Source organism: Salmo trutta, chromosome 12 (genome assembly GCF_901001165.1).
Source record: "Salmo trutta chromosome 12, fSalTru1.1, whole genome shotgun sequence".
In the NCBI taxonomy this organism is placed as follows: Eukaryota; Metazoa; Chordata; class Actinopteri; order Salmoniformes; family Salmonidae; genus Salmo; species Salmo trutta.
In genome coordinates this window covers 19,307,844-19,327,806 of record NC_042968.1, presented here as the reverse complement: position 1 = coordinate 19,327,806, position 19,963 = coordinate 19,307,844, and the positions used below count along the sequence as shown (strand labels likewise).

Sequence of the window (19,963 nt, the reverse complement as noted above, 5' to 3'; positions counted from 1 at the left end):
ATACGTTACAAAGGATCTAGCTGGCAGCCTCCCTTGAAGCCAGATTCACTGCTGAATAGTTAAAATTGTGCTAATTTGTTAGGAGCTGCTGAATTGTATTATTTACCATCAAAGTGGAGGAGTGTGTGGTTAAAGTGTAATGAGTGTAGTGGGGTTGAGAGGGCTGTGTCTGCAGGTCAGGTTTGAGGCTCCCTCCATAGACCTCCGTCTCTGTCTGGATACTCTCTGATTCCTACATAATTCATGCAGGGCTGGGGAAAGTATTCAAAACTGGGCCATCAGGTCTCTACCATGAAAAGGAGGAAGTAGTTGCATGGGTGAGGCAAAATGATGTGCCCTTTGATGGGCTTGGCCTACATGTAGATACCACCCTCAGCTACAGCTCAGAGAAAGGAGACATGCTGCCTGCATAAGGTGAATAAGTCATGTTTTATGCATCAGTCTAAATATTATTATTTATTTGAATAATTCAACGAGGGAGGGCTGCTACTATGATTTGAAACTCCATCACTTAGATTTCATTATCTCAGACGGTTTACTGTAGTCTAATCTGTAAAGCCCATTGTCTTGTACCTGTATCTTGTGCTGGCTGGACCATGAAGCCCTGTGGTTTTAGTTTAGTGTTTTACTGTTTAGTTATATATTCTGTCACTACAGAGATCAAAGTCAGACAGTAGCACCATAACATCATATTCTGGTTCTACTCTCTCCATATGTCCCTTCCCTGTATCTCTTTCCCCTATTCTTTCCTTTTCCATTCCCCTCTCCTCTCCAACCCTCCTATCTCTGTCTCTCCCCTCCCAAGCAGACTCTGCCGGTCGACCTGAGCAACAGTGGCTTGCGGAGCGGCGGGGGCAGCGGGGCCGGTAGTTTCCATGGCACCTCAGCCTTTGACCCGTGCTGCCCAGGCTCCACATCGCGGCCTGCTGCCTACAACTCCCAGAATGCAACAGGGCCCAGCCAGCCCAGCGCAGTGGTGGACTCCTTCAGCTCAGCCATGGTGGCCCAGCCTCAGCCACAGCCACAGCTATCCACCTGCAGGCACTTCATGCACCCCTCCTGTGAGTAGAGCTACATCTGCACCAAATGGGAGATGGCCTTTTTATTTTGGGAGGTGATATTATTTTGTGGTTTCTTTTGTATAAGTGTTGATTTGATAGGAAAATGAAATGCTGCAGTAGTAACTATAGTGTGTTATTCCCATGCAGAGCCTGCATACTACTGTACTAAACACGTGAGCCTTTGGGATATATACAGTAACTATTACCACCAGACCTTGAAAGATTATGCCGACAACGGCACTCTTGAAAGCCAGTGCTAATAGTAATTAAGAGAAACACCTGATGTTTAATATGCTAAGTGCTGCGGGTGTGCTACCAAACAGGCCTTGTTAATTGCTGATTCTCCTCAGAATATCTCTGTGTGGAATGAGAAGGAGTGTGGCGGGGCTCCCTGGTGGGGCCATATTTACAGGAACTGTTTGTCGCACCTGTCTAATGCCTACACTCAGTCACGTCAGACAGTCATTCCTGCTCCGGCCCCCTTCTCTCTGCAGTAGGGAGGGAGACAGACAGACAGGCAGAGGCTGGGTCTGTCTGGGGTCTCAGGTGGGAGACCTGCTCAGCACAGGGAACAGCCAGGCAGCATGTTTCAGTGTGGAGAGTCATAACTGATGATGATGATCAGGTGTCATCATAAGGAAGGAGACTTAAAGGTTGTCTGGTAAGGTGTTACTAACTACTTCTCAACTTTTTCCCACCATTCTCACTCTCTCTGTCTCTCTGTCTCCCAGACGCCCCCCTGGCACGCTCCCTGCACCACCAGCCCTCTAACACCTGCCCCCATTCCCATGGTAACCCTCCTCCCCCTCCTCAGCCCGCTCCACAGGGTGAGTACGTCATCCCCCACCCCGTCCATCCCTTCCACACGCCCCTGCCTTCTCACCCCCCTGGCCACGCCGTGCCCCCACCCCCCCCTGCCCCTCTGCCTGCCCACCACCACACAGGCTCCAGTGCTCCCCAACACCTGCCTGCGGAACACCAGGCCCTGCAGCACCACATGCCTGCGCTGGGGACCTCCGTGCAGAGGCTGCACCAGCACGAGATGCTGCAGAGGATGGAGGTCCAGAGACGCAGGATGATGCAACACCCCACGTGAGTGTAGCCTCTGGCCCCGGTCCAACCCGTCTGATGGCAGCAACATAATTGGAAGCACAGACAGTAGCTTCCAATTGTCTGATTACAGGGAAAATATTATGGTATTTTCCATCTCATGTTTCTGATACACCTCTCTTTCTTCTCCAGACGAGCACATGAGCGCCCCCCTCCACACCCCCACAGAATGCACCCCAACTACGGCCATGGCCACCACATCCACGTGCCCCAGACCATGTCGTCCCACCCACGCCAATCTGAGCAGAGGACTGCATGGTTAGTACCATTTAGAGCAGTGGAGGGCCAGTGCCTTGCGTGTAGGGCCAAGAGTATTAAAAAATAATAATAATACCGACGTATGTGTGGCCTGCTGTGCGCAAAGGATATAGTCAGTCATGTATGCCCTCACCTTCACTGTTAAAATGGCACCTGTGATGTCAATGTCTATGAGTTGATGAGGACTGTTGTTGGTCTGGTTTTCTTCTGTAGGGAGCTGGGTATCGAGGCTGGAGTGACCGTGGCGCCATATCCTTCAGGACACCTGCACCCTCACCTGCCCCATTACCACCCTCCCCCAAGACTGCACCACTTCCCCATCCCCTTCATGGTGGGTGCATGACTGGCACCCTCACTCTAAGCACACGTGCCTACATTAGAATAATTTTGAAGTATGGCTTAGATTAATGATGCTAGCCCTCTATTTATAACATCTGTTATTTCAAGGATGGTTTGTTGGGCCACATGAATAATGCATTGGCAATTAATGGTGGCCCGTAAGGCATTTCAAGTGCATATTCAACATAACCAGCAGCCTGAAATCAATGGATGCCCCTTTGAAATGATGTTAAAAGTTAATGCACAATGTCAGAAGATATGAAATTGTGATACTTCTGTGGTTATCAAAAATGCAGTTTTCGGTAATGCTAACCGGAATTTATACCCAAGTCAAGCAGTGTCAGCAGATTTAGTTGATAATGCTATATATCCCTATATGTGCTTCATGAACTGTAGCCCACAGAAACAAATGACTGTACTCCACTGAAGTGAACATATTTCCATGGAATTGTTTTGCCTCCCTCACAGCACACTGGCATGTCTGAAGTAACCTACCCGCACATTCGCTACATCTCATCCAGAATGACTGGATTTGGACGAACTTATGAGGTAACACTCGATTAGTAAAGATATACTAACTAGGGCCTGGAGTTTTTCCTGCACACGCCAGGTGGTGAGGCAACTCTCCTGGCCCTGGTAATTAGTTATGAAGGAGCTGAGAGAGTGCTGTGGCTTATGAGCTGTGTGGAACTGAGTTGGCTCAGTCTCATGTTGGGTTGTTTTCCTGCCCTATTTCCTCAGGATCTGCTGCATTTAGAGGAGAGATTGGGGACTGTGAACCGAGGGGCCTCTCAGGGAACTATAGAGAGGTGCACTTACCCACACAAGTACAAAAAGGTGAGAGCACTCCTATAAAACTGTGTGTGTGTTTCAGAACACATCCTGTTTAATGTAGTTTGCTGTGATGCATTTTGTGCATGTCTGCACAAGATTTTATTCTGGTACAGAGTGCACACTCACAGTGGTTATTTTGTGTTCCTTTAAAAATATGAATGTATTGCTATCGTTAAGCCAGATGCTGTAGAAACTAGAAGGTGTCCCTTTCAACCAAAGTTGCAGCCTTAGAAAACATTGTAGGGAAAGATTCCACCTAGTTTTCCAAATGTATTTAAATAAGTAACCTAATAACCTGCTGCCCAATACAGAAGGTGTTGGAGACTGAGCGAGACATTGACGAACAGTTAACCCCTGAAGCATGGGCAACTATTGGGAAAAATATGCACGCAACCTCAGACTCGGTGAGAAAAAAAATGAACAAATTCAATTTGGAAACATGTCTCTGCTCATTTATAGTTGTTAATGGAAGTAGTGTTGGGGGCACGGGGATTCGGCAGTAGAAACATTTTATAGATTTTTTTTGTTGTTTTTTAAAAATATTTATTTAAATATATATTTTAAAATCCATATTACCTTGATCCATAGGGATGACATGACATGTTTTGTAGCCAGGACAAAATGACCATTCTCTCTGTCCTCGTAGGGATATGTGTTCACCCTCATAATGCTTGTACTGTATACAGTAAGCCCTCTATCAGTCATAAAGGATAGTTAATTCGCAAGTTGGTTTGTACCTGTAATGTTTACACCCTGTGAACCCTGAATTTATTGTGTTTGACGGTAACCCTCATAAAATGGTCTCAGCCTTCCCTGTTTGTAATACGTCTTTATAATATGAATAAAAGTTGTCTTTGTGGAAACTGTGGTGCTGTGTATCTATAATGGTGTTTTCCAATGTTTCCATTAACAGAGAAAGCTGCATGGTAAGCAAGAAGAAGATGAGGGGGCGGACGAAGACACAGAGGAGAAATGCACCATCTGTCTGTCAATACTGGAGGAAGGGGAGGACGTCAGGTACAGTTATACTGTAGCGTGTGTGTTTTAATGCGGGGCTGTTTTTGTGTGAGAACTACCACTTCTTTTTCCACATTTTCTCTTGATATGCCTTGGAGATTTTCTCAACACCCAAAAGTATAGTAATCAGCAGATAAGCCAATCCTTTGAGTGCCTGAAAATGACTGGTCTCAGAGGACATTTCTGGAGCTCAACATATGTGCTCATGTGATCAAGTGAGTTTAAGAGTTTCTGCCCTCTGTTGGTGTAATGTAAGAACTGTAATGTATAAATGATAATTTTCCATCTTTCAGCAAACCAAATTAAACATTTTATTCATTGTCATTTCATTCCAACTTTACAGGATCTTTTCATTACGAAGATGGAATTCAAAGTCTATGTCTAACAATATATTCTCTCTTCCACAGACGCCTACCTTGTATGCATCTTTTCCATCAACTGTGTGTGGACCAATGGCTCCTCACCAATAAGAAGTGCCCCATCTGCAGAGTGGACATCGAGGCGCAGTTGTCTGCCGTTGAGAGTTGATGCTGTTTTTCTAACGACTCTGTTGGAATTTTCTTTATTTGTTGTTTTGTTTGAATTTTTCTTCAGTACTGCAGTCAACCAAAGAGGGCATGAATTACCTGCGCAGATCCACTATGAGAAAATAAAAACATCAGGCTAAAAAAGCTTTGAGCCTAGAGTGCCAGCTATCACACAGTACAATACTGCTCGAATTGACATCTCCATTAAGGATTTAAAATGTTATTGTATTTATAAAGCTTTTATGTAGCTTTTGATTGTTTCCTCGTGTCATATTTTATTTTTATTTGTTTTATTTTTTGCATGGCTCCTCGCAATGCATTTCTTTGCACATATATTGTGGGCTTCTCATGGCCTAACAACTTGCAGGTGAGGATAGCTGCTCTAGTAAAGAAGCATTTCTATATACCTAATGCCTTGCTTTACTGGAGTAGAATGTTAACCTCCATTTAAAAACATTGCAGGACTCATTTTACCGATCATTGTATTGATTAGTTTCTGTTTAGACAATGTGGTTTGCTAGTGGAAGACGTTTTATTTCTAAGAAGGTAAATCAAGACATTCCTTAATTAGGAAAATATCATGTTAAACTGATCAGCTGCTGTATTCATGTTCACACAGTATTTCTAGAGTGGGAATAAACTCAAACTTCACCTCACCTCCCAGAAAATGCACATGCGTGTCTTACACCTCTCCTGCACCACCTTGATTTGACTAAACACCATTCACACGTCATCTAATGTATTTTAGAGAAAAAGAAAATGAATGTCACATCTGTTCTTGACTGTTCTTTTTCAATGGAATGATTGTTGAGGTCTGCTGAGGATACAGTCTGTGTTCTGTTTGGATTTCTCACTCAGACAGGCCCCAGATGGAAAACTGGGTTCTATAAGGGGATCTCAGGCCCACAGATGCAACCAGTTTCACATGAGCCTACAACCTGGGGATATCTGTTGTTTGGAAACTGGGAATGGCGTTGGTTTATCCTTGCTTTTCGTTTATCCTCCGTTTCTTTTTTCAGAGAGGGAAATACACAGCGCTCAGCTCAGAATAATAAAAAAGTAGCTGATTATTCTTACGTCCCAGATCATTGTTCTTACCCACACTTTCTCTCTCTCCCTCTCTCTTTAGCAGTGCAGCAGCAATCTCTCTTTGCTGCCATTGAAAAGATAACACTAATATTATTCTCAACTTGCTAACTTGCATATACTTGCACAGGAGAGAACAGACAGGAGTGTTGTGAAGAGAGTGCGCTGAGGCCATGTATTTCCACTCTGATTGCTGAGTTTTGGAGAAATTTTTTTTTTTGAATGGAGTGTTGGAATGCAGTACTTATGGCAGGTATCCATGCATTCATAGACTTAATGGCACCAGGATGATATTCCATGGGATTTATATTAGTTTTAAAATAATATTAATAAAGTTAGAACTCTTTCCTGTGTCTGTTTTATTTGTGCCTTACCGTTCACCTATGCATGTTTGTCCATATTTCACAACTGCACATTGAGGGATCTACTACTGACAAAAAATGTTAACACTTGGTAATCACACCCCTAGACTTTTTCCAAATGTGCTATAGCTTGAATTTAAAATGTTTCTCATTGGCCTCCACACAATACCCCATAATGTTAAAGTGGAATGAATTAAGTTTTACATTTTTTTTTTTACTAATGAATTAAAAATTAAAAGCTGAAATGTCTTGAGTCTAAGTATTCAACCCTTTTGTTATGGAAAGCCTACATTTCAGGAGTAAAAATGTGCTTAAGTTGCATGGACTCTGTGCAATTCTAGTGTTATTGTGATTTTTGAATGACTACCGCATCTCTGTACTACACATACCATTATCTGTAAGGTCCCTTAGTTGAGCAGTGAATTTCAACCACAAAGACCAGGGAGGTTGACCGAGTGAAAAGAAGTCTGTACAGAATAAAAATATTCCAAAACATGCATCCTGTTTGCAACAAGGCACTAAATTAATATTGCAAAAGATGTGACAAAGTAATGAACTACTTGTCCTGAATACAAAGTGTTATGTTTGGGGCAAATCCAATACAACACATTACTGAATACCACTCTCCATAGTTTCAAGAATAGTGGTGGCTGCATCATGTTATGGGTATGCTTGTAATCATTAAGGACTGGGGAGTTTTTCAGGATAAAAAAGAAACGGAATGGAGCTAAGCACAGGCAAAATCCTAGAGGAAAACATGGTTCAGTCTGCTTTCCACCAGACACGGATTAATTCACCTTTCAGCAGGACAATAACCTAAAACACAGTTGCTTACAAAGAAGACAGTACATGTTTCTGAGTGGCCGAGTCAGTTTTGACTTAATTCTGCTTGAAAATCTATGGCAAGATTTGAAAATGGTTGTCTAGCATTGGTCAACAACCAATTTGACAGAGCTGGAAGAATTTAGAAAAAAATCATGAGCAAATATTGAACAATCCAGTTGTGCAAAGCTTTTAGACACTTACCCAGAAATACTCTGTAATTGCTGCCTTAAAGGCTGCCAAAAGTGATTGTAACATGTATTGATAGGGTGTGAATACTTCTGTAAATTAGATATTTATGTATTTTGTTTACAGTAAACTAGCAAAAAATGATAAAAACATGTTTTCACTAGATGGGTGAGAGAAAAACATTTTATCCATTTGGAAATCAGTCTGTAACACAACAAAATGTTGAATTAGTCAAGCGGTATGAATACTTTCTGAAGGTACTGTGGATGTAATATAGCAGTACTAAAAATGCCTATTCAACCCCCCCCCCCCCAAAAAAAAATGGTTTGTGCCATGACAGTAAAATAAATAGAAACGGTTTATAATCTGTTTATAAGCCTTATGGCGAATCATCAAGTAAAGATTAACTGAAGTATCCATCCATGTATCCAAAGAGTCTGCAGCAAGAATACAACTTATTTTATGCATTTTATGTAGATTTTATGAATATTCCCCTTATTACTACTCATCAATCAGGGAAGACCATGTGTAATGTTTCTTAATTAGAGTAGCAAAGATGAGCATTTTGGTCAATTCATAGAACGTTATTTTGGCCAAGTGGATTTATCAACAATATTGACGTGTCCTCTGCTGAGCAATAAATCCATGCTGCAGACATTTTTTTAATTTTTTCCTTTATTTAACTAGGCAAGGCAGTTAAGAACAAATTCTTATTTACAATGACGGCCTCGGAACAGTGGGTTAACTGCCTTGTTCAGGGGCAGAACGACAGATTTGTACCTTGTCAGCTCGGGGATTCGATCTAGCAACCTTTCAGTTACTGACCCAACGCTCTAGGACACTTGGGGCCAAAGGTTGTGTAAATGGTATGGTGTGTGTTGCAAACATTAATGCAACTATTTTCTCTCTTTTCTTCAAATGACAATATGCATTGCTTTTTGTATTTTAAAAGGAAAGTGTCGTTTTTGGATGAGTAGTGTCAATTTCTCTTTGATTGGGTCGTCACTAGCTAGCTACCCCAGCCACAAAGTCACAAAACCCGCCTATTTCTACAATTGATCTTCTTAAAATGTCATTTGAAACATAACCTTAACCCTAACTTTAAACACACTGCTAACCGTATGCCTAAACCTAATCATTAATTGTATTCATACATTTTGACTGTATAGCCAATTGTGACCTTGTAGCTGTGGTAACTAGTGGAAACCTTTTGATTGGGGTGATCGTTTTCTAATCGGGTGGGGGTTCGTATCATAGATTTCTATTTATTTATTTTTATTCATAATACAGATCAACAACTTACATTGCTACAGCATACAAAACAGAACGCAGGTATGACCAAGAAAATACTAAAACATCCCAAAAATATCTGTGAAATAATACAAAAAATAACAATTCTCGTGCAATTGTAATCACTGAAAAAATATCATTATAATGATTCATGAAAATGTTATTATTGTTGTTGTTCACTAGGGATAATGTTTTAATAAGATAGTTAAATTCAATCAAAAATATGTGTAATTTTTGTTTGGTTCTTATCATAGATATCCGTTCTGATTGTGACTGTGTGACGTCATTCGTGATTCCTCTTAGGTAACCAATGACAGAGATGCATTCTATGATGCGGTATCCAATTAGAATCAACAGAGCGGTATTTGAATGACTGTGGAAGGGTACTTTAACACTTCTTTACTTGGGCCTTGTGTAAACAGCAAACCTGCAGCAAAAGCCTGCAGGCACTAAAAGCATATTTTTGCCGATTATAGCCTTGTTTTTAACCAAGCGTGAAGATGTTATTAGAAGTTCGCTCTGCGTTAAGTTTTTACAATTTGGACTAGCTAATGTGTTTGTCTGCATGTTACTCACAGCTAACGTTACTATAGTTAGCTAGCCAATGTGCTATTTAAGTCAGTAGGTAACGTTAAGCAACTAGGAAATACACGCTGGCAAACGAGCGTATGCTTTGCCTAAAATAAAGTTACTTAACCGGCCAAAACATTTAGCTAGCTAAGATAACAGTAATTGCGCATGGCTAAATAATTTGTCATTAGCTGACGACGTTAGCCTTCGCTTGCTAGCTAACATGGCAAAAACTGCCGACCTTTCAGTTAATTAGATGTTTTGTGTTCCCTTTTTTGAGGAGGGGGGGATCATTCAACATTTAATGGGGATCAAGCAAACGTAGCTGCAGCAAGAAGGGCTGTGTTTGGGGGAGCTGTCCAACTTTCCCAATGCCAGCAAAGCGGTGCCGTTCAAGGTATGTTGTCTTACCCGGCGTTGTTTGGTCCATTGTCTGTGATTTCACTAGATACTCTCTTGCGCACTAGTATTTCTACTTGCACATCTATGACTCCACTGTTATTTTGCTGAAATGTAATTACTTCGCTACTATAGCCTATTTATTGCCTTACCTCACGCTATTTGTACACATAGTATATACTCTTTCTATTGTGTTGACTGTACGTTCGTTTATCCCATGTGTAACACTTTGTCACACTGCTTTGCTTTATCTTGGCCAGGTCGCAGTTGTAAATGAGAACGTGTTCTCAACTGGCCTACCTGGTTAAAGATGAAATTAAAAAAATTAAACATACTTCTCTATACTCTACAGAAGACTGTTTGGTTGAGACCTTGGCAGGAACAATCTATAAACCAACAAGACCAGCCAGCAACTGTTTGGCCTAAACGTTCCCCAGCGCCTCAAGTTCCTCAGCCTGCAGTGTATGCTAACGTGTCCATGAAAGAGGCATTGTGCCAGGCGTTCTCAGTAGCAGACATTGACTAATGGGAGTCAGACTTGCCACAACTGTGCTCTGAATATATATGGATATCTGCAGTGCCTTGAGGTAACTTGTGCTTTCTCTAGGCTAACATGGTGATGACTCGTTAAATATTTTGTACTGGTCTCTAAGTTAATCTTGAAATGTCTTAACAGACCCAGCAGTCTGTCTGGCCCAAATACATGAATGGCTATGAGATCAATGGACGCCTGCTCGCCTGATTTGACTGGCTGATTCAGGTGCACTCCAGGTTCCAGCTATTGCAGGAGACTCTGATGGTGGCGGTCCTGGATCGTTTTCTCAAGGTAAGCCTTGTAAAAAAAAATCCGGATCCATGGGGTGTTTTCTTTTTTTTTTTTTAACTACTCTACTATCTAGGTGCAAACTATTGGCCGCAAGAAGCTCCAGCTGGTTGGTGTGACTGCCATGTTGGCATCCAAGTATGAAGAGATGTATTCCCCGGAGACTAGGGATTTCGTTTACATCACAGACAATGCATTACCAAGGCCCATATTCGGGAGATGGAGCAGCTGATTCTGCGAAGTCTGAACTTTGAGCTTGGATGGCCTCTACCCCTACACTTCCTCAGGAGAGCCTCCAAGGCTGGCAATGTAGGCTACTCAATGACATGCATGTTTTCATACAAATTTCTTTATGGGTGTCGTTATTCAAATCACCCCATCAACATTAACTGCAATTATTTGTTAGGTGGAAAAGCCAACCATTGACAGGTTACCAGAAGGTTAGTAATACCAGTGGTTGTCTTTTCAGGCTGTTGAGAAGCACACATTAGCCAAGTACCTCATGGGACTGACCCTCCTTGACTATGACAGTGCACTACCACCCTTCTGAGATTGCTGTTGCTGCTTGATGAGCTCAACTGGGTAATGTACGGTTTTGTGGCAATTATTGGGATGGTCCACTCAGTGTATCAGAAATAAATTACAAAACTCAACCTGGTTTGTTTAACTGATTTGGTGCTAGCAACATATGGTCATTGTTTCCACTCCCTGTGCAGACAACACAGGAGCATTACTCTACCTATGAGAACCACCTCAAGCCGATCATGGAGCACATCGCCAAAAATATTGTCAATGAAGGGCGAACAAGCCTTCAGGTAAGTGGTCCTCTGGCTTGACCCTGCTGTAGTGATCTAATCTTATGTTTGGGTAAATTGCTACATGTCAGAGCTTGGAAGAAACATTGAGTAATTGTGTTCCAGGCTGTCAAGAACAAGTGTGCAAGCAGCTGAAGTCTACATTTGTAAATTACATGGCTGCTGCTCTGCTCCCAGAACCTAAACACTAATGTCATGACATGAATGCAGACAGTCTGCTGCACTTTATCTTTAAGAAAATCCATTGTGAGATGGCCTTAAGTACATGCAAATAAACTTTGTTGACCAATAATCAAGATGTTTTTAAACATGGCTGTGTAGCAATTATTTTCTGTTTTAGTTGCTGTTAAATGGTCATTAAAAGCCACAGCCGGTTTCAATCTTAAAGTATCGAGGGTTAAACGCCACCTGTAGTCAAAGTACCAAGTCTTATTCAACCAACCTACAGAAGTATGACTAGAACATAACTAATAGTTTGTTCCAATATGGGCCTGCTACTTAACATCAACTCTTAAGTTTAGTACAGCATAATGAAGTTCATTAGTATGAACAGCTTGTAATGTAGCATAGTCCCAGATCTGTTTGCATGTACAGTCTTGCTGACACAGCAATGGTAATTAGTAGGGAAAGGAGTGTTCTGACCAGCTAGGGCAGAACAGGAGAGGCCAGTTAGCGCATTAACTACATTAGTACATGCTTGACTGTTTATTGCACAACTGCCACAGTTCAATCCAGTGCTGAAGATGTGATTGGTAAATGCATCATGTCAGCTCAATCGGGATTGAGTCCAGACCTAAATGATTAGATGCATAAAGTAAGCGATATTCAAAAGCTGTGGAAACCAGGAAAAGATCATTCAGTGCCATAAGCGTGTGGTCAGTGGAATTTTTACTTTCACCTGAAAGAACAAACGCCATTCACTGTAATGACCCATACTGTGCACTTAAAGCTACATGGAATGGAAAGCAGAGCACTTTGAATAAAAATTAAATCCTGCAGTGACACACTTAATTTTTAAATTGTAACAAAGAATATTGACTTAATTCCTAAATGTCAGATGCGCATACAGGCGTTTTAGATCTATGTAAACAAATAATCTTCCAGTAACTTGGCCCATCACTAGTTTGGCAATCTTTCAAAACATCAAGGATTACTAGCTGTGGCAGTAGTTACCAGTCTGTCCAAGTTAGTACCTGTAGCTACTGATAAAGTGCTTATAAACCAGACAATACACAGAGTACAGTACAGTGTGGTCCTAGAGTTATCACTTGGACTTTGGAAATAAGAGCGGGGGGATTCCTGAAGACATTTACCTTTGTCACACTGCATTTCCTTTTCCCGAAAGTGATTGCATCCGTTTAGTTGACCAATAAGAATTGGTTATCAAACACATTCGATCACTTTTTCTAGGGAAATGCATTGCCGAAGTTTATAAAATCACAGTGCAATGAACTATATAAATGTCCATAAAGTAAAAATTTGTCTACATATAGATTTCTATAGCCAATACCATCTAAATTCATTTTAGCAGCACAAATCCCCATTGAAAACTATATTGAACTGAAACAGAGACAGTGGCTTCTTGGAAACAACCCCGAATTCATGTTAAAACCCTTTCATTTCCAAAATGAGATATGAAAAATGTAATTGCAACCTGGTTCCACATATTATGCATCCAAAATATCACCATAAAACCATAGCGAAGTGAAAAAGGGAAGGGAGAATGTAGAAGGCTATATAAATACAATAAATAGTTTTGTTCAGTGCTCACAGGGATTGAGTAGCGATTTGCCCCTGGACAAAAAAGTATTGTCCTCAGATCCCCATAAAAATAGAACTTCATTGCAAGCCTGACGCTCCTCTTGTCTGTCCAGAATAACGCTACAATGCAGGAGTGGAGAAAATGTCAGTTTCTCTCTTCTCGGTCTCACAAAATCTCTTTTGTTTGGTAGCTCCATCTCCACCCTCCGGTCTGTAGAGGTGTGTACTTCTCTTCTGGTGATTGACAGTCAGCTGTTCTTCATGCAGCTCCTAGATCTTGCTGACGTAGTTGTTGGGGAACAGGCCTTGCTTTGCCCGTAGCCTCCCCGTCCACCAGCCAGAAGCATCTGATCAAGAAAGAAGACTTAGTTTACAGTGGGACTAAAGTGTTACGTTTGTGCACCCCGCACCAAACAAAATCCAATAATTTTCCCTTTGTGCAATGACGGTATGATTTCTGCCTCCTGTATATTACCTTCCTTGATGATGTCGATGACGTCGTCTGCATTGAAGCTGAGCTCATCTGTGTCCTGAGCATCATAGGCATAAAGGGCTTTGCACTGGGGCACCTGGGGCTTGGGTTTGGGGGCAGGTTTGGGTCGCCCCCCTCCTGGGGGTGGTCTACTGACCGACTGTCTTTGGACACTGAGGAATAAAGAGAAAGACAACAGGAGCGAGCCTTAGTTATCAAAGAAAATAGTCTCCTATCCTTCATTAGTGTGACACCATTCTACTGGCCCACGAACACTAGTCAGTCATTAGGAAAGCTTTGATTATTGTGTGGCTTTAGCAAAGGATGTGAAGTTATTGATATTGGGATGAAAGAACATACCATGTGAGTTTGTGTGGTAGTTAGTATTGGTTTGTGCTTACTCCATTGTTTCTTTCAAAGACACCTGACTAAATAGAAGTTGATATGCACAGTTTTACCACAAGATGGCGAGCCATCCCATAGATTTGTCTCAGTACAACACTATTGATGCCATTCTAATTAGGATTTATCCCAGTGTTTTACCCAGAAGGCTCAGACTTTTCTGTTTCCATCTACGCAGGCCGGCACCCATGGCTCCGGTGGACCTGCTCTGCATTGGAGCCAAGGCAAGGCCCTGGGTACTTTTCAGCTGGTACATAACAATGGCTAACAGTGAACTTTAACACCTTCTCGCAGAGGTGGTTGATTATGCGCACCACAAGTCTTTAGTGTCATACTAAAGACTTGTTATTGTGGAAACACAACATTAGAGCTTACATTAGCATAACACACTGGTAACCCCATGGTGTGGGGGTAAGTCTCATTGGAAATCACCACATGGTATTATGGGGTGTAAAACACTGGAAAGTAGTTTGTAAATACAATTAATTAACTTGAGAAGGCTAGAGATGAAAAATACACACACAACCCCTTCACGAAGTCAACCAATAAGCAAACTATCACACCAAATTAATCACTAATAAAAAAAGTTATATCTTGCTTCCCCAAGATTTGTATCCAGGATATCTCAAAACCATTGAGACGTACCCAATCAAGGTTTTCCGTGTTAGCTGACACCAGACCCAATTCTGGGAGAAAAAAGTAAGCCCAGTAATTTGCAAGCAGTGGGATCTAGCGATATTATATGAGAATAGATTCCATATCAGGAATCCATATCATGCCTTTGAAGGTATAATTCTGGAGCAAAATTACTCTTCAACAACAGAATGATTGATAGCATGTTACTGGGCTCAGACTTTGTTCTGTAGTTTCGTCCAATCAGATGATAGGTTTTGCCTTCTTCTGATTCAACATCAGCTGTTAGAGAGATGTCTACAAGCAAGAAGGAGAGCATCTAGCTACAGGAGAGATACACATCATGCCAGTGAGCTGCGCCTGGCTTGGCTAAGGCCTGAACCATCACCCAACACACCGCAAACACTCAGACTCACATTCCTCCATTCGAAGCTGTCCGGGCGCCTCCGTTACTAAAAAGGAATACATCATCCAAGTTACAGCAGGACACGTGTGTGTGCGTGGGCTCACACACAAACAGCACTGCACCATGTTTCACAGCATACTCATCCTCAGTATTTACATGTTTATGTAAGAGCAAACGTACCTGTATAGTAAGTCATTATAGTTATCAGTTCTAAGGGCTCTGTATTGGGAGGTAATCAGGGTTATTGCTGCCAGTACTCACCCTGCCGCCCCCTGGTCAGGGACCTTCAGACAATCCAGGTTTGGCTGGTTGGGCTTAGGATGGCTGCTGCCTCTCTCCTTCAGAATGACGTTGTTGGGCAGGAAGGGGCGGGACCCATTGCCTGTTGACGGAAGCCTCTGATTGGAATACTGTGAGGCGTTCCTCTGATTGGCTATGTGGTTGGTGTTTTTCGGACCACCATTCTGATGGGCAACTGTGACAAAGAGGAAGATGGTTGTCATCAAGTGTTGCTAACTGCTTTATTATGTACAGGGGTGAAGGCCTACACCAGCTAATGATTATTCTACCTGGAGGCCCAGGGGCAGCCCGTGTGGGAGTGTTCTGATGGGTTCTGGACACGTTGGAGCGACTCTGAGTGAAGCTTTTCTTGGTGGGACCTACAAAGGGGACTAAGTCAGTAAACAGCATGTTTCAGACAACACTAAGAAAACACCATGTCTATTGAATCCTGATGTGGAGGGATGGTACACACTACTCCTGTAATACTCACGTGTGTTCTTGGACAGCCCGGCTCCAATGCTGACCTGCAGCGTCTTACTGGAGGGCTTTGTGACAGCCACGTCCCCCTGGCCCTGGACAAACATCACCTGCCTGGAGCCGCCTCCACTCAGGAAACCCCAGTTCTCCTTCTTCAGCTTCAGCTCCAGTCTGAGAGACAGAGCAGAGAGATCTCCCTTACAACCACTGACTCAAACCATCCACTGGAAACTGCCAGAGAAATGTAATCCGTTATCTCAGTACCAAATCAAATGTAGTATTTCCAGAACTACCCTAGAGTATTGTAAATCATGTTGACCAAAGCTTTGTCTACATTCGCTCCACCGATATATAACACTGTCTGTTTAAATGCATGTTTGTGTTTACAGCACGTACGTGGTGCCAAACTTGAGCGGCAGCTTCCTCTGGGTCCTCTCCTCGAACCTGCGGGCCAGCAGGCTGATGAACTCGGTCTTAAAGGTGCACTCCAGCAGGCTGTCATACTCCTGCTCATGCAGGATCAGCAGGTCGTCCTGCATCGTGCTGAGGGACAGGGACAGACCAATCAGTTGGGACTGGGGAGAAACTTTGTGACATGCACTGTAATGTGACAGATATGAATAAAGTTTGATTTGAAGTTTGAACTGATATGTTGGAGGAGAGTGATTGTGAATTCGACATTCAATTCTATCGTCATAACACAGATTCTATCGTCAGGTAAATATAGTACATTTGCATGTAAAAGGCCCAGATGAATTATTTTATTTTACCAGGCAGGTCAATTAAGAACAAATTATTTACAATGCCAGCCATTTGTTTTGTTGAAGTCACCAGCAAAGACAAATAATACTGACAGCATCAGCCCAGAGGTCAGGTTAGCTAAATTATTATGACCCGCATTACTTCATGACCCACTAAGCTTGAAATTTGCATATAACCAGCGAGAGACAAAGCAGCAGGTAACTAAGGAGAGAGGGAAACCTGTTCCTGCAACTCACACAGCGATGCACTGTTTCCCCCCAATGAGCTTTTTACAATGCCTGCTTTCCCTCCAAGCACCACCTGGTTCATATTACCCACAACCCCACAATCACTCACACAGACTCAAAAGCCTCTACAAAGTCTTCTATAATGTCCCCACCAAAAACAAAGCCCCATCCAATTCATGTGCAACATTCAACAAGCTATATGATCATACAAGTCCCATAGTTACACTCATAATCTAGTTGAGTGTTCAACACGGCTTTGACCAGTCAAGTTTTTTTTCCTTTTTCCCCCCTCGCTGGTTATATGCAAATGTCGAGCTTAGTGGGTCACAGAGTAATGTGGGTCGTAATAATTGACCTGACCTCTGGGCTGATGCTGTCAGTATTATTTGTCTTCACTGGTGACTTCAACAAAACAAAATGGCCGTCATTGTAAATAAGAATTTGCTCTTAATTGACCTGCCTGGTAAAATAAAGGTAGAATAAAATAATTACTCTGAAGCGTACTTTGTAGTTGTGTTGAGAACATGTATTCATATAGCCTTTACACACCCACAAGAGCAGACATATACAAGAGGTTTGAATCTCTTCCATGTTTGTAATACCCCATGTGTGACATGTAAAGGAACATGGGGACTTGAGTGATCGTACATCCAGACTTTGTAGCTTTTACATTTCTGCAGCTAGCTGTAGCTTAACATGGTGGGTTTCTGTGAGCTGACAGAACAATCTCATGTGTAATGGGGGGCTGATTCCTGAGCTGTTTATCAACTTTCCTACTGAGACCCAGTGAATAGTATCGTTTGTACTTGAAAATACCGAAACCCGGATACCATGAATGTACAACCGTTTGGATGACGTCACTGACAAGACCAATAGTCTCTATGTACAGTACATTGTGCAACTATCTATTTGTGACCGCTGGTGAAAACAGTTACACTTTAACTAGCTGACTTTGCGAGGCCTTGAGTCTGCTGGTCCTGTGTGTTCTTACTGCCTAAGGGGAATAAACACTAAACAGTCAGTATGGGGCTAAGCAGACCCTGCCAGCCCCTCCTGGCGCCTAGGACCTGGGTCATAATATCTGGGTCTTACCTGAGAGACACAGCCAGGATCTTCTCCACATCAATCCGCCTCTTCAGCACCTCGGTCACCTGACCTTTCTCAGGGCCCTGCTTCACTTTTTCTCTCCCAATCAGGTACATACACTTCGGGGTCAGGATCAAGTCTCTCTTAATGCCCTGGAAACACATAGGGACAGAGAGGAGACAAATGGTCATTGGACTAACAATATCAGAAACAAACAAACAGAGAATTCTGCTGTTCAAGACACCTACTTTGAAGCGACGGTCGTATTTTGTGACTTTGTCAGCGAAGTCAATCTTTTCCCTCTTGGCCAGGAACTGTCGTAGCTCAGGCCTGTCGTCCATACCGAGGTAGTCCCCCACAAAGTTCCTGTTGAGGCTGTGTCTCCTCCTCTCCTTCCTGTTCACCAGCAGGTCAGAGGCTGGGGATGGACACACAGGGACAGGCAGTCAGACAAGAATGCATACATGCAGTCTCAATTCAGTTCATTTTTAGAAGCATTAGACCAGAACCTTGACACTGTTTAAAATCTAAGTTTGAATATTAGTCATGATGATTAGACTAGTTCGTTTTTTTCAAAAAGTGATCGTCACTCACCTTCCTCCCTCATCTGAACGTACTTCTTGCGGGCCACATACTTGCGCCAGGCTTTCTGGATGGCCCTGGCGTGGCTGTCAAACTTACGGTCCCTCGTCTCCTCCAACAGGAAGAGCTGTAGAAAGAGGCACAGATATGAAAACATTTATACCTGAACAACCTGTGACAGCAAAACATACTGGGCATACCTCATATATTAGTAGACACACCCAAATACAATGACAGGGATGACTGAACAGACATACTGTTAATACTTGAAGAAATCTGAATAGACAAACAATTCCAAGTTGTCAGGTTTTTTCAGATTCCTATGAGTATATAATAGCATAACACTATAATGTTCTCTCCAAAGCGAAAACACTGACTAAATGGGTTATGGATAGATAAGCCATCCATTGAAAGGAGCCTTGCCTAATACACTATTTTCTCCAATGTCCAGACCCATATACAGTAGTAACAGTACTATGGGTGGGTGGGCCATCAAGTCCTAAGCCCACCCTGGCTCTGCTCCCTCCCTCTCATTTCCTGATGGCTCCCCAGACACCCAGCATCAAATCTCCCCCTGCCCTGTCCCAGACTAAACATCATGCCCACTCACACGCGCCCAATGCAGCCCTGGCACTGCCACACCCCTGGCACAGGCCACACAGGCTCGGTCTTGTCCTATCAATTTACCCTATAGTTACTAAACAAATTCAAACTAGATCCGAATGTCAAATCAAATCGAAGTTTATTGGTCACATGCACACGATCCAATGAAATGCCTGCTTGTTAACGCTCAACAATGCAGTAAAATAACAATAACAATCACAAATTGTATAAGAAAAGAGTAATAAAAACAAGTATGAGTAGTATGTTCATAATAGAATATAAAGTATGATTGATTTATAAAAATAAAGACTGCTTTATACATGTAAAACAAAAAAAGGGAAAAAAACAATAGTGAGGATAAAAATGACTATGAAAGGAAGGAGATGACTGTTAAAGAGAATGTGGAGCCGGTGTTTAACCTGGGCTGGGAGTGTGTTTAAGCCATCCAGACCTTTAACTCTGAGCAGCACCTGACAGTGTGACACCTCTGACAGTGTCTCACAGGGTTATCCATTAGCACCTTGTGAGACAGTCTACTCTGAAGAGAGAGTGATTCTACTCTTGGCCTGGACTCAAACTATGTCATCTAATTGTATGAAGAGAAAAAAAAATGCTTTTGCCATGAACTAATGACTTTGTGTCAGCGTCTTATCAGAGGGAGGTTTGTTTTGAGAAGCCTGGCAGCTGGGTAATCGCAGGGTCCGCCCCTGTGTGATATTTGTGTTTCATAAGCACACCTCAGTAGGGCAATGAGGGGGGAGGGGGAAC

At 42.5% G+C, this 19,963-nt stretch overlaps 2 protein-coding genes, 1 long non-coding RNA gene and 1 pseudogene across 9 annotated transcripts in view; 3 read left to right on the top strand and 1 right to left on the bottom strand.

Moving 5' to 3' along the window:
- The window catches only part of LOC115203095 (E3 ubiquitin-protein ligase Arkadia), a 46,849-nt gene extending 40,271 nt beyond the window's left edge, over positions 1 to 6,578 (top strand). For 2 of the 6 annotated variants that reach the window (XM_029767457.1, XM_029767458.1), the window contains exons 7-15: positions 806 to 1,061; positions 1,793 to 2,153; positions 2,304 to 2,429; positions 2,643 to 2,760; positions 3,237 to 3,317; positions 3,510 to 3,605; positions 3,914 to 4,006; positions 4,516 to 4,619; positions 5,027 to 6,578. In XM_029767457.1, coding sequence (XP_029623317.1) covers positions 806 to 1,061; positions 1,793 to 2,153; positions 2,304 to 2,429; positions 2,643 to 2,760; positions 3,237 to 3,317; positions 3,510 to 3,605; positions 3,914 to 4,006; positions 4,516 to 4,619; positions 5,027 to 5,147 — 1,356 coding nt within the window. In that variant the 3' untranslated portion in view covers positions 5,148 to 6,578. The remainder of the gene's footprint in view (positions 1 to 805; positions 1,062 to 1,792; positions 2,154 to 2,303; positions 2,430 to 2,642; positions 2,761 to 3,236; positions 3,318 to 3,509; positions 3,606 to 3,913; positions 4,007 to 4,515; positions 4,620 to 5,026) is intronic. The other 4 variants (XM_029767462.1, XM_029767459.1, XM_029767461.1 and 1 more) reach the window with 4 other exon arrangements.
- A 2,109-nt stretch (positions 6,579 to 8,687) lies between these two features.
- Positions 8,688 to 10,710, top strand: LOC115203093 (uncharacterized). The gene is made up of 2 exons (XR_003880113.1): positions 8,688 to 9,862; positions 10,217 to 10,710. It is a non-coding gene; the product is annotated as an uncharacterized LOC115203093 (long non-coding RNA).
- Positions 10,711 to 10,763: 53 nt separating this feature from the next.
- Positions 10,764 to 11,888, top strand: LOC115204729 (G2/mitotic-specific cyclin-B2-like; annotated as a pseudogene).
- A 485-nt stretch (positions 11,889 to 12,373) lies between these two features.
- Positions 12,374 to 19,963, bottom strand: part of LOC115203092 (unconventional myosin-Ie) — a 59,140-nt gene continuing 51,550 nt past the window's right edge. Inside the window, exons 20-29 of one of the 2 annotated variants that reach the window (XM_029767454.1) lie at positions 18,605 to 18,719; positions 18,259 to 18,428; positions 18,017 to 18,162; positions 16,332 to 16,478; positions 15,949 to 16,106; positions 15,746 to 15,835; positions 15,438 to 15,651; positions 15,187 to 15,222; positions 13,739 to 13,908; positions 12,374 to 13,610 (exon numbers count right to left, since the gene is read on the bottom strand). In XM_029767454.1, the coding sequence (XP_029623314.1) occupies positions 13,534 to 13,610; positions 13,739 to 13,908; positions 15,187 to 15,222; positions 15,438 to 15,651; positions 15,746 to 15,835; positions 15,949 to 16,106; positions 16,332 to 16,478; positions 18,017 to 18,162; positions 18,259 to 18,428; positions 18,605 to 18,719 (1,323 nt within the window). In that variant the 3' untranslated portion in view covers positions 12,374 to 13,533. The remainder of the gene's footprint in view (positions 13,611 to 13,738; positions 13,909 to 15,186; positions 15,223 to 15,437; positions 15,652 to 15,745; positions 15,836 to 15,948; positions 16,107 to 16,331; positions 16,479 to 18,016; positions 18,163 to 18,258; positions 18,429 to 18,604; positions 18,720 to 19,963) is intronic. The other variant, XM_029767455.1, reaches the window with a different exon arrangement.